The sequence below is a fragment of the Notechis scutatus genome, chromosome 1 (genome assembly GCF_049901735.1).
Source record: "Notechis scutatus isolate UNSWTSFEM ecotype Mainland chromosome 1, rNotScu1.2, whole genome shotgun sequence".
NCBI classification, from domain to species: domain Eukaryota; kingdom Metazoa; phylum Chordata; class Lepidosauria; order Squamata; family Elapidae; genus Notechis; species Notechis scutatus.
Genome location: NC_142009.1, coordinates 145,870,343 through 145,884,026, shown reverse-complemented (window position 1 = coordinate 145,884,026; position 13,684 = coordinate 145,870,343). Strand labels below are relative to the sequence as shown.

The window sequence follows — 13,684 nt, the reverse complement described above, 5'->3', positions numbered from 1 at the left end:
ATCTTTTCAAATACAGTAGAACCTCTTGGTCATGACCATAATTCGTTCCATTACTTTGGTTGCAAACCGATGTGCTCATGACCTGAACCTAATTTTGGAAATTTGGCACTTACAAAAAAAAAAAAAAAAAAATTGTATGGAAGGGGAAATTGGCCGTGAAAAAAAAAAAGTGAATTTTTTGGTCAGAACCTGATTTGGTTGTGGTCAGAAGCATTCGTGACCAGAGGTTTTACTGTACATTCTTTGTGAGTCCAATATACTCTAAATGTATTTTTTTTAATTAAACAGTTAACTTTAATCTCAAATCTGTCAATGCCATATTAGTTTTTTAAGAAGCCCCTGTCACTGATAAAGAATCATCTGAGATTCCAGTTCTTTGTCCTTTGATACATACCAGAAGTATCTATATATACTATTACTCAGATTTTGATAAATATACATCGCAGATTTAAATTGCGTCATGGATTCCCTCAAATAGGATCTGAGGCATAAAAGGTAAATTAGTAAATATTAGGTGTAAACTGATGGATACAACAAAAACAATCTTTTCTAAGTTGTAAAAAAGATTCCAGCTTAAATAACTATGGGTTATAAAATTATTTTGAAAATAAATCTATGGGATTCTGTTGGTTTCTGGTATGTTTTGTAATTATGTTAAAATAAATAAATAAATAAATATTTTTGAAAATAGTAGTTCTCTTCATATTGCTTTCGGATAAGAAATGAAAAAATAAGTTTTGGGACAAAGCATTTGAACAATAAATTAGAAGTTTCAACAGCAATAATGGGAAATGTCCTTAAGTTTAGGATAATAGGTGTGATGAAATATTCTATGTAATTAGATGAATAACTGTGGAGTATCAGGAATATTTCCACTTAATTGTTAAAGAGGACAAATGTTTTACTGTGCTGGGCCATAAGGAGCCTGTGTCTACCTATACTTAGTTTAGAGTTATAGCATTCCTGAAAGTGTATTCACAGGGGTCATACGCCGGTCCCCCTTCTGTTCAATTTTGTCAGAGATTGCTGAGCAAGTCCCTGCTCGTTTCTTGCCAAGGGTTTTCAGAAGTGGTTTGCCATTGCCTCCTTCCTAGGGCATTCTTTATTTATTTTTTTAGCGTATGGCACGTGTTAGCCAGGGATGCCCGAGGTGGTTGCCTGCCTCTGTGAAAGGGATTTTTTTTTGGGTGGCGCGGGAAGCCTGAATGCCGGTAGGCATTCGAGGGAGTCTCCTTTCTTGTCCCTATACGGTTTATTTGCTCATGGGAATCGAGCCGCCGACCTCAGCGTCTTACCACGTGAGCTACCGCGGCCCCCTTCCTAGGACGGAGAGAGAGTGACTGGCCCAAGGTCACCCAGCTTGTTTTGTGACTAAGATGGGACTAAAACTACTGGACTCCCGGTTTCTAGCCTGGTACCTCAACCATTATAGCAAAATGGTTCTTGAGCGAGACATTTTTCCCATGGCATATCATGTATTTTAGTAAGGATTACCCTGGCTATTATTTTGAAAATTTAAAAAAACCCACTAAAACAAAAGAATTAGGCATTTTCATACATTCACATGATTAACAGGCATGTCTGTTTCAATAGTTGAATAAATAAAGTTGCTACATATTAATTCATACAGCTATCCTTTGAATTCAAGTTCTTCTGAGCATAAGAAAAGCTGGCTGGATCTAAGCAATAGGCTAGCTAGTTTAGCCTTTTATTTCCTTAGCGGCCAACTAGATCCCTCGCAGCCTTGCAAGAAAACACAGTGACAGTAATTCATTTTTGCAATGATGGGAGAACCATTGGATTTCTTCAGGATTTTGCTGAGACAGCACGTGACCATTATAATGGATTCCTTTATATAACCGTATGCTTTCAAAAATCTAAGTTCATCACCATGTTTTATGGAAACAAATTTACTTACCGATGTAACCAAGAGATATATATTTTTTTCATGTTCTGCCAATGAGCGGGGTGGTTCGCTCTTTTCCCAAGACACGATAGCCAATCCAAAGGTGTTACTGTACTCAGCAGAACACAAAGGTATGGAAATGGCACCTACATGAGCATATTTCCACCTTGTTTACCTCCCCCCTTGCTCCTTTTATCGCCAAAAGTTCATACCCTAGCAATACCTAGAAGTCACTTTCACAGTGGTCGTACACTTCTGACACCTTTGCTGAACTTTCTTACTAAGACTCCTGAGGAAGTTTCTCAGAGGCCTCTTGAAGTTCAGAGGCCAGCACGTTGGAGGGATTGCATGTAATGAGTAACACTTGGCCTTTGTTTACTGTTAGAGATGGCCTGGCCTACAATATCACGAAGCAGCTGAAATGCATAGACCATGGGGAATCAATCTGGTCATATTTTCAGGATTTCTTGGCCTGAAGTCAGACAGCTGAGAGCAGGAGAGTCTTATGACAATTCGATGCAATAACTTCATTATGTAAAAGTTGTAACTGCAGCTCAATTATCTTCCTTGACCCCCCCCCCCACATTCTGCCATTTTTTCCTTAGATTTTCCTTATTACTGTGATATTCCCCTCCCCCACCCCATTTTTCTTTATTTTCCACATGCAAGCAGGAGATACGATACATTCCAAGGGTTATTTGGTGTTGGCGGGGAGCGTTGGCTGCAAGAGAATTTGAGGGTGAGAACTCGCTGAGTTGGAACTAAAGATTCTTTTCTGCACCCAGAAAGTAACCGCTCTCAAGGAAGAGGGTTCATTTTACATCTTGCACTGGAGTATTTTCAAAGAAAAGTTTAGTTGATCCAAATTCCTTGGGCAGCAGAAGAGATTCTCTTGGGAGACGCGGGACTCTCAATCAGCTATATTGAAAAGCAGACGCCATGACGGACCATCTGTTCGCGAGTCATATTTGCAAGATAGCTGGACCGAGCACTGGATTGGGACTTTTAATTTCCAAACTGAAAATAAACCTATGATTTATTTTTGCATGAGCAAAAAACAAACAAGCAAACAAATTATATGATTTTTCTTGCATGAGCAAAACCACAGAAACAGCTGTAGAATCTATTACAATATAACATGAAGTTTTGCATGTGTTTCCAGAAGAGCGCTAGATACTAGTTCCTTTAGATGGAACCGATCTTTCATTTGCACTTGGTTTTGTTCACAATCAGAGTCCTAGCATTCTAACACTTATCTAATAGTGGACCAAGCATTAGACCAGTGTCCAACTTGCTTAGCTCAGCTTACATAATGAGTTTGCAGTCCTTTCCGCAATAATAAAAAATAGAGTATAATCCATTTCTTGTTTCTTTTTAAGGTTTCTGAATTTCAGAAGCCAAATTAATTTTTTGCCATGACTACATAATTGGGAGCAAAAACATCTTTCGAGTCCAATGCAAGTCACTTGAAGATAGTAGACCTTGTCCAGTCTTCTGCTCTCCTCTGCATTCAACTACTGACCATTTTAGCCTTTCCAATTTGAATGACCTCTGGATGGGTTGGCTTTGATCACCTTTAGGGGAGCAGCTAAGGCAGTACCATATTGTGGCTGCTGCTAGTTTGACTTTACCTTTCTGTGACATTTCAGATTTAACGTGGTTGTGAGCTATTCATTATTTTTGATTGGGACAGCTTATAAAGCTTTGACTACTTGACTACTTGATCACTTCTATGGTGTGAAGTTCCCACCATCTCTTAGCAGGCACTTAGCTAGACTTTCAGGAGGATCTCTTCTCAACCTGGCCCTTGAGGTCTTCCACCACATGTGCCCATCATCACTCTAACTAGATCCATTTACCTTATTGCTAGTTATCCTTTTTCGCTTTCCTTCTTCCTTGACCTCCAGAGCCTTCTCCAAAGAGCTAGGTCTCTGTGTCTAAAATATCACAATTTGGGCTAACTAATTTTTGCCTTGAGTGGGAACTTTGGATTGATTTGTTACATGAACTATTTGTTTTTTCTTGGCTATCTCTGTGTTCTCAGAAATCTTCTCCAACATTAATGTATTCAGAGTATTGCAGTGTAAATTCAGCACTGGAAAAGTAAACACAGATGGCTGAGGCTTCATTTAACTTCTTTATAAACACAAGTAAATTTTACAATACCAGTTGTAGATTTCTTCAAGATGGAGCAAACTCAAACAGAAGCAGACATGTTACAGGTTCAGAGCTGAGCTCTAGTTTTCAGCAAGCAAGATACACAACAGAGGAGAGAAGCAGTTTCATTTCAATAAGACTCAGAGCTTAACATAGCTGCAGAGCTGCAGAGCTTAATATAGAGTCACGCCTAGACTACTTCTAGTTTCAGTTTTCAAACAGTCCTCATTGGCTGACTTAGTTGCTATGTCTATTTATTGGCTGACTTTGTTACCATGCTCTATTCCAGTTCATGAATATACTCTGACATAATGTTCAGAAATGACAGTATTCTTTCTATCTTGCTTCTTCAAAATCAAACTTTCTCTTCACAGCATGTCACTGGGGAAATGGCTGTGTGCATAGTTCTGATCTTAGTAGAAATAGATACATTATGGAATCTGAATATCTTTTTCCCCAAGACCTTCATTGTTATCCTCCTAAATGCTGGTCTGCAGCACATTTCATGACTGCTGGTTCTTTTATTATTGGTGGTTAATCCCAAAAGGAAGAAGCTAACAACCACTTCATTATCTTCACTATCAATTCCATGGCTATTGTCATTAGTTTCGTTTTATTTATATTTAAACTTAGTTTCATGTTTTCACTGTGCTCCTTGACTTTCTTTGCTAGAATATCCAGATTGTTTGCATTATCAGTTTTCAGAAGTGTTATCAGATAGCAGAGGTCATTGATGTTTCTTCTCCAGTCTCGATGCTCTTTCACTCCAGCATCCCTCTAGCATATAGTCAGAATATAAATTGATTAAACTTCTTTGCTGTTCTGGAGTCAACCTGTTTTGTGATGTTCCATCTGGACTGTGGCTTTCTGTCCTGTGTATAGGCTTTGCACGAGGAGAATGAGATATTCTAGGATTCCTGTTTACCCATGGACATCCCATAGTCAACCCAATTGAAATCTTGTCTATAATCAATGGAACATATTGACAAAAGAGGGATATTTTCTAAGTTATTTTGGATTCTGACATCTCTACTATATAGTATTTCAATATGCTTTCCCCATCCTTCTTTCATCTGTCACTTCCTTAAATTTCCTCACTTTCATGCTTCTTATATTCCATGCTTCCACTATATTTCTGTCTTTGCAGCTTTGGATTTTTGTTTCCTATGTGGCAACATCAGCATCTAGATGTCTGAACACTTTAATCTAGCTATATCATAAACACCATGAGTAACCTGAAAGATCCTCAATTCTTCCTCAGTAGCATATTGAGTGCCATCCCACCTAATGGCGTTATATCATCTATCACTTTACCTTATCTAACTATCAGTAAAATGTAGGAGTGTTTTTCTATTGCCTTCTCCTGCCCAGTTTGAAATGATACCTTAATATGTTGTTACTAAAATGATTACCTGCCTCCAGGTAATCTTCCTATATTAGTGCTGCCCAATTTGGTTTAGTGGTTAGGACTTAAGTATTGCCTTAGGTGTGAAAGGATGATTTGGGCCAATCATTCCTCTCTCAGCCCATCTTACCTCACAGGGTTATTTGTTATTGTTGTTGAGAAAATAGGAAGTGGAAGGAGTATTGGGTATGTTTGCTACATTATTTATAAAAATAATATAGGTGGATTAAAAAAATCTTTTTAAAAATGTAGCTTAATTTAACTGGGCGACTAAGATAACTTTTACAGCTTGGGTGACTGCACTGGGATCGTATATTTTTGGCATATATTTCCAACGTTCTTTACTCATCCTTCCTAGAAACATCTTTCTTTCCCACAATAAAACACTACTTATGGCCTATAAAGCTTTGAAACTAAACTAGTTAACACTGAATGTGCATTTAGAGTGTTTTTATTAAATTGGTTTATTATAGTTTTTTTAAAAAAACCCTACGCATAACTACATTAATGCAGGTATCATCTCATGGAGCCCTTACAAATAATGGAGTAAGCTACATTCTGCTAGTATATTTTGAGCCTGTTCAATGGAAAGTAAAGAAAAATGGTAGAAATATATGAGTATGTGTCCCCTGTTGTGATTGGCAGTGAAATAATGTTCAGATTATTGTAATAAATCCCTAGCTTAATGTTTTTAAATTTTGGGAGCACATAAGAGGGAGGGCTTATGGATTTTGGCTTCCTCGCTTTCCCCATAATTCAGCTTCTGAGTGAAACAGCAGGATTTGCCAATGGCCAGCTTACAAGAGCGGGTGGGGACTTTCGCATCTAACATGTTTCACAGCAGCTGAGGACACATATTTTCTCACCAGCCCTCATCTCCTGGGCAAGTGATAACAAGTGATAACAAATGCAAGCACCAAGTTCTTAATTATCTATCTCAGAGCCCAATCAAACCTTCCTTCAATACTTAGCAGGCAAACCATACCTCCTGTTTTCTCTGGATTCATTACAAATGTGAAGGAAGGAGAAGAGGGACTCCTATAAGGAGGTGAAGTTTAACCCTCTCCTCCCCCAGCATGATGGCAATGGACCTCCTGCACAGCATACTATGAACATTTATAACAAAAGTACAAGTGCTCACTAAGGTTGTGTGTGTGTTGCATCAAAGATTAGGAAAGCGAGTTGGCTCTCATCACAAGGGAGGGAAAAAAAGGTCTCTTCCCATCGCACTGCATTTTCTAGTAACACATATTAGAAAGCTATCATAAAGGGGAAAGCAGGACGTATAACACATGCTGCATACTGAGGAATGTCTAGCTTATTTCTCAGAACCCAAATTCATCCTGCTTGTAAAGAAGTTGACAAAATCATGAACTGAGTGACTTCTCCTTCCCCCTTCGCCTGCCATTCATTTCTGCTCAGGATTTAATCATAGCAACCTCAGCTCTTCTGTTCCAAAAACAGCATTCTCCATCCTGGAATTTCCCTCAGAGAAATGTAATTCCTTGTAATGCATTTCAAGTGTTGTGGCTATAAAGAGGTTACCCAAATGCCTTGTGAGCATGGTCAGGGGTGCCTAAGCATGTGTACCCTCCATCTTTTGCTGGAGTAAATGTTATTTTCATTGCCTCAAAAAGTGATCTACAACCTTCCCTCCTCTCTATCCCAAAAGTCAACTATATGAATGCCAGGGTTCTGGCCAGCCAGGAAGCAGGTTGAATCATTGTGAGCTAACAGCAACCCCCTCCAGCTGTCCAATAGCAGAACACCGAAGACATGACTCACCACCAGCCTATCAGCTGCTGATCCAGTTGACCAATAGGCGAGTGAACGTTATTATTAAGTCCTCCCCCAACACTGCCCCTGCCATAAGAATAACCTTTTTGCTAAAACAGGACAACAAAAGACAATACTGTATGGTGTGTTTTACACATTATAGGACTTTAAGTCTAATGCCATAGACATTATGTCAGAGATTAGATGCGTGCAGCAGTTCTCTGTTAGGAGATGAAGCTGCCTTGGCCTGGTGCTCCGTACTGCCTGGGCTTGCTCTCCTATGGAGATTGTGATTGATAAGAGAAGATGTCAGGAGAGAGGATGGAAGGGGGGAGGGTTTCAAAGAAAAAGAGGTTGGGAGGGGGGGTAGGAAAGGCAGTGGCGACAGCAGGAAGGGGTTGTCTGAGGCTGGAGCTGTTGCCAGTGCCAAGCTACCATCTGTGGCGTTGTGATCCCAGCAGGCACAGGGGAAGGAAGTGGCAGCCGAGAAGGTAGGGGTTAACGTGAACATTGAAAATAAAGACACGAGAGAGCAATTAGCTTCTTAGAACGGAAGATAAGCTCCCCCCTCTTCTTTTTCTGGGAATGGAGTGAAAAACAATCAAATCCACCAAATCCATAATGGTTGGGATTTTTATGTTTCTTACCACCTGCATATTTGGGCCGGTGGGTTATCAGTTTTATGCAAATTTGGCGTCCTAAAAGCAGATGCTATCCTGAGATGTTAAAGTGAAAGTTGGACCTTTGGGACAACAGCAACATTCTACTTAATTCAGAGGTGGTATTCAGCAGGTTCTAACCAGTTCTGGAGAACAGGTAGTGGAAATTTTGGCATTTCACAGTATCCTTCCCCTGCCATGCCCACCAAGCCGGTAGTAAAAAAAATTGAATCCCACCACTGACTTAATTCTATTTTAATAATAAGAGCAAGAGACATAATTTTAAACAAGCCTGATGTAGGATATGCTTCATTCCCAGTCAAGGCACTAAATATTTATTTTGGACCAGTATCTTTGTCACGTCCTTGACTAGGAATGGTTGAATCTGTCCATTTTGGATTTGTTCAATTTCCTGTTTATCCATTTTTATGTTCACTTTATCCCATTTCCGCATCTGTACATTATTTTTTTTTAATTTTCATAAAATTAATTTGGGGTGATTTTTTTTTTGCACATTTCACCAAACAGAGGCAATTCCATAAGCATTTTCTCATAACATACAATACACACATAAAATATATGTTTACAATAAATATAATAAGTGTGCGATCATGTAGAATGTTTTAATGCACTTTTATTGGGGAACCGTGCCACAAAGTGTAGAGAAGTGCAAATACTGAAATGTAACCCTGTTTCATTGTGAATTGCTTGGGAACTATAAACTAAATTTGTATTGGAATATGAATTGAAGACAGTTTCCCCTTGTTTTTAGATTGGCCTTAACTTTGCTTTTTTTTCCCCCTTTCCCCTCCCCCCCCCCGCCCATTTTAAAAAATACATTGCTTAAGTCTAGATGCAGAGAGCTAGAATCGTATCAGTAATGGCAGTGTTTTTATAGTTCTGAAAGTTGCTGATTTGGCAGCAGTAACAGTTGCTTGAAAGAACCAAGTTTTTGGTGCAAAGAGAAAGCATACAGTATTACTTCAGATCTCTAGAATCATATCTCTGTGACTCCCCTGCGTGTTGGCAGGAAATCAATAGATCAGTTCCAAAGAGAAGCTAAAGAATTTTCTTCTTGCCTCCAACTTGGCAGAAACACATCCTCAAATATAGTCCATCTGTGTTATTTCAACACAAATTATAAGCATTACAATTATTACTTATCTCTGAAACAAATCCAATATGTGTAGTTTAAATAAGTAAGTTACCTTTGATCTTTCCATTTTGCATAGATGAACATGGAGAATGATAATGGAGAAACTGAATGTGATTTCTTAGGTTCTATCCCCTAACTCTGTCTGATTGGAGTGTTTCATTGATATTGCTGAATTACTTGTATATACTTTTAAACTAGTTTTTAATATGAACTATTAGGTTTCCTAAAGAAAGAAAACCAATATTACACCTTCTCTTCTATGCGCATATGATTGCAACTCTGATAAAATTTATCTAGGAAAGAACTTAGCCAACCATGGAATTGAAGAAAATGCTTGGCTGCATACAACTATGGTGGCAGCAGTGAGACAGTTACAATTTCATGCATGATGGATCGATCCTTTTTAATGTAGGGATAAGAAGGAAACTTTGCTAGAACATGTTAAATTTATAGGATGTGCTTCTGTACTAGGCTGTTTAAAACAATAACAACAAGCAGCTAGGTAATAAAAATTAAATGTCAAAAAACTAGATTGCAAAATTGGTATTTGCATTACAGATATTTTTTCTTTGCAACTCTGCATAATTCTGGTTTTGTTATTCATGGGCAGGTAAAGCCATCATTTTACAAATATTTCCTCAGCCATATAAAATAGGAACCTCCTTTTCTAACCACAGGACAGCTGCATTCCCAAAGGAAACAGTCCTGTGACTATTGCCAGACTGTTGGCTTTTATGGCAGTCCTCCATCATCTTGGCATATATATATCTCTGGGCAGGCTATAATACTAGCCTGAGACTTCAGGCTCACACAGGCTCTTGAAGGACTGGGGCAAAGCCACCAAAGTGCCTCCATATGCTGTCCTCAAAATATACATATTTTTTATGTTAGAAGGAGGAAGTCATTAATCCCATTTCCTCTTTGAGTTGAGTTGACTTGAATGATAATGACGTTTCAGAATCAAGATGAATGCTAATGCTTTCATTGGCCCACCCTGAGCTGAATATAGGGACACGCCCAGTGGTGGGATTCAATTTTTTTTACTACCAGTTCTGTGAGCATGGCTTGATGGGCATGGCTTGGTGAGCATGGTATGGGAACGATATTGCAAAATCTCCATTCCCTCCCCACTGCTGGGGGAAAGTTACTGCAAAATCCCCATTCCCTCCCCACCCCACTAACCTGCTTTCCAGCTCCGTTCTCCTGTGCAGGGCAACAAAAGAAGACCCAGCCAATCAGCTGGGACTCAGGAGGCAGAGAATAGATGGGAGCGGGGCCAGTCAGAGGTGGAATTTGCCGGTTCTCTGAACCACTCAAAATTTCGGCTACCAGTTCTCCAGAACTGGTCAGAACCTCCTGAATACCACCTCTGGACACGCCTCTCCCCCCAATGGAGGCTGCAGGTGTAGTGATTTGGTGGCTTCTCTTCTGATAGATGGGATCTGCCCACATTTGTTCCCTTGCTTGCAGACCTTTGGCAACGTCTTTTAAAAAAACCTTCTCTGTGTTTCATTTGCAGCCAGATGGCACCAGCAAAGAATGTGTCTTCATTGAAAAAGTCTTGGAGAACAACTACACGGCTCTGATGTCAGCAAAGTACTCAGGCTGGTATGTTGGATTCACCAAAAAAGGGAGGCCTCGGAAAGGGCCCAAGACCCGGGAGAACCAGCAAGACGTCCATTTTATGAAACGATATCCAAAGGGACAAGTGGAGTTACAGAAACCTTTCAAGTATACCACAGTGACGAAGAGGACTAGGAGAATACGACCAACCAACCCCAGTTAAAAGACCAAGGCAGTGTCTTGCAAATAAACTACAAGAATAGACTGTACCAGAGAAATATTTTTACACTAAAAATAAGGGAGAGGTTCTATTTTTGTACATTGTTTTTTAATTTTTTTTAAAGACTGAGTTAAAAATAGAAATCCACTGGGGAAGCTGTAAAAGATTTATTGTAACTTGAAGAAGAAGGAGAAGAAAAATGAATGGCTCTATTTAAATTGACTTTTTTTGTGCTGTGGATTGACATACAGGTGCTTTATTTCTCACTGGGAATGGACAACGTTTGAAATGGACAACATATTCAAGCCAATCCCTAGAGGGGAAAAAGGTCATGTTATAATAATAATAAAATAATAATAATACTTAAAAAACCAAAACCACAAAACCAAAGAAAGCCAAAGTTCTCCCCCCCCCCCACACCTTTCCCCATCCAACCCCCGAAAATCCTTGGATAATTCTCTGGTGTTGCAGCCCTTGGTTATTTTGTCTCTGCAAACTAGGTTGAGATGTGAAGATCTGCTGATCTGGCATGGGGCTTCCCTGGAGGGCTCAGTACCTCAATCCTTCGTAATGTTTTCAATGACATAAGGTGTCACGACTCTGTGATCCTGCATTGTTCTGCTCACTTCTGGAGAATGCTGCTAATGACCTTCAAGTGACTAAGTAAAATAACCTAATACACCAATGATAAGGGAGTATTTTAAAAACCAGCTCTATTATATATATATATATATATGAATGCATGTATTATATTTATGCACATAAATGTAATACATATATTTATATATATATATATATATATATAAATATATATGTATTATATTATAAAGCTATTTATTTCATTTCTCTGTATATTGCAGTTCCATGAACCAGGTATTACTGCCTCAGCAATTAAAAATTATTTAAAACACATACACGTATTACTGCTGTTCATACATTCCCCTCTCCCCCCCAGCTTTTTGCCAAACTACACTGAGACCCTTAAAGTTGTTACCAGAGCTTGGGCTCGGTGAGAATTTAAAGTTCAGTAATAGAATTCTATGTGCCAGGACGGGAAATAATTTGTTTCTCTTTTGTTATGCTAGCCGCCCCATCTCTTCCCATTCCACTGTGTTGACTTCCTGCAAAATGCTCAGCCTTGTCCAAGCACAGGCAGAGTTTTGAAATGCGGTGTGCAAAGGATTCCTTCTTGCTGTCTTCTCTTGCCCATTGTGTTCTACTGGGACCAAGATGACTTGGGTACCACCTGTTATTAAGTGCTTAGTGGGGAATTACTGAATGCCCCCAGTATGTCCCCTCTAAAACGCAAGGTGACCTTCCTGCTCTTAGTCAGCCAAAGGCTTCTGGCTTTTCTATCCAAACTGGAACAAATCAAGGTCTGAAGACACTGCTGGACCCCACTGGAAGTAGCCCTGTACCCAGGACAGGAACAAGAGGACAGTGAGATGAAGTGGCAAGGCCTGGGGAGCTAGTGTGCTTACCTTCAGAAGATTATGTACTTTTTTTTTAAAAAAAAAATGCACTCTTAGTCAAAAGCCTTTTAAAATAAACTTTATTTTCCTTAAATAAGAAAACAAGATATGTTGTGATTGCTCAGAAAAACGTTTCATATGTGCATTGCTGTAGAAAATGCTCTCAATCAAGTGAGAAAGAAGAGAAAGCAAGAAAGGTTTTTGCATGTGGGAGACACAGTCATTAATTGTCCAATGAGACATTTCTTGCCTTCTTTTTCTCCCTTCCTCATTCAGTCTTCCTATCAAAATGACTTGCAGCCAGCTAAACCTTGCCCATGTATGAATTTATATTTGTTCAGCCTGATGCAGGCCTCTAAAAAAGAAATAAAAGGATTAGCTATACTGCAGTGATGTCAAAGCTATGACACACGTGTCAAAGGTAACATGCTATGACATTTCAGGTAACACGCCAACATTCACCAACACCTGACAACAACTATTCTCAAAACCATGCTCTGTTCTCACACTTTTTGGGGGGGAGTGTGGAGGCCGTATGAGAAGTATGCTTTTGTGTGTCCTCTGAACCCTCCAGTGGGTCGTGTGTGTGAGAGAGAGCCATGTTCTCGTATGGTGTCTGCAGCTTCCAAAAATTGCATGAGAATGGGGTGTGCTTTCGCATTGCTTTTGTAAGCCACAAAAGAGCATTTTTAGGAGCTGTTTCAAGAACAAAGGTCTTTCGCCACACAGAGCAACCTCAGGTAGGCCGCAGGGCCTGCCAACAGAAAGAGAATGCCATTTGAAAGTAAGCAGTGGATGGCAGATCCAGAGTTACTAGGCCATGAGGGCAATGGCACAATTCTCCAAGGCTCGTGTGCCTTGGGGAATGGCACAAGGTACTTTTTTGAGTGGCAGCAGCAGCTTTAGGGTTGAAGTGGAGGCCTGGGACTCTGCTTCAGGCCCAGCCTCGGCACTGCTGAGTGCTTCTATTCAGGTTGGCCTAGATGGTGATGGTGGTGATGGGGGAGAGAATTAGCTCTTTTTTTTAGATACTGGAGGGACAGGTGACACGTCAGCAGAGTCAGGTTAGGCACTTTCCAAATTGACATACCAAGCTCAAAAAGTTTGCTATCTCTGCTATTCTGCAACCGATAAAGCTAGTGAGGGGAGTGGAGCAGGAATAAGGAATGTTCCCATCTCATATCTAGTTTGCACAATGCACATGGACTAGTCTGACCATTGATCAGTGGCAATTTGGATTTTGGCCCCCCTTTCAGGAGTGGGCTGCTGGGGGTTCGCAAGGGTTTGAGAGAGCCCCTAGCTAAGATTCTATGCAGTTCGGAGAACCCCCAAATCCCACTCCTGGCTGGCCCTGACCACTCTGCACCTTC

The 13,684-nt window shown here is 39.9% G+C and overlaps 1 protein-coding gene across 4 annotated transcripts in view; it reads left to right on the top strand.

The window, feature by feature from the left end:
• The window catches only part of FGF18 (fibroblast growth factor 18), a 148,162-nt gene extending 135,743 nt beyond the window's left edge, over nt 1–12,419 (top strand). For all 4 annotated transcript variants that reach the window (XM_087948120.1, XM_087948116.1, XM_026668416.2 and 1 more), the window contains one exon: nt 10,579–12,419. In XM_087948120.1, the coding sequence (XP_087804246.1) occupies nt 10,579–10,845 (267 nt within the window). In that variant the 3' untranslated portion in view covers nt 10,846–12,419. The remainder of the gene's footprint in view (nt 1–10,578) is intronic.
• Nucleotides 12,420–13,684: the final 1,265 nt, after the last annotated feature.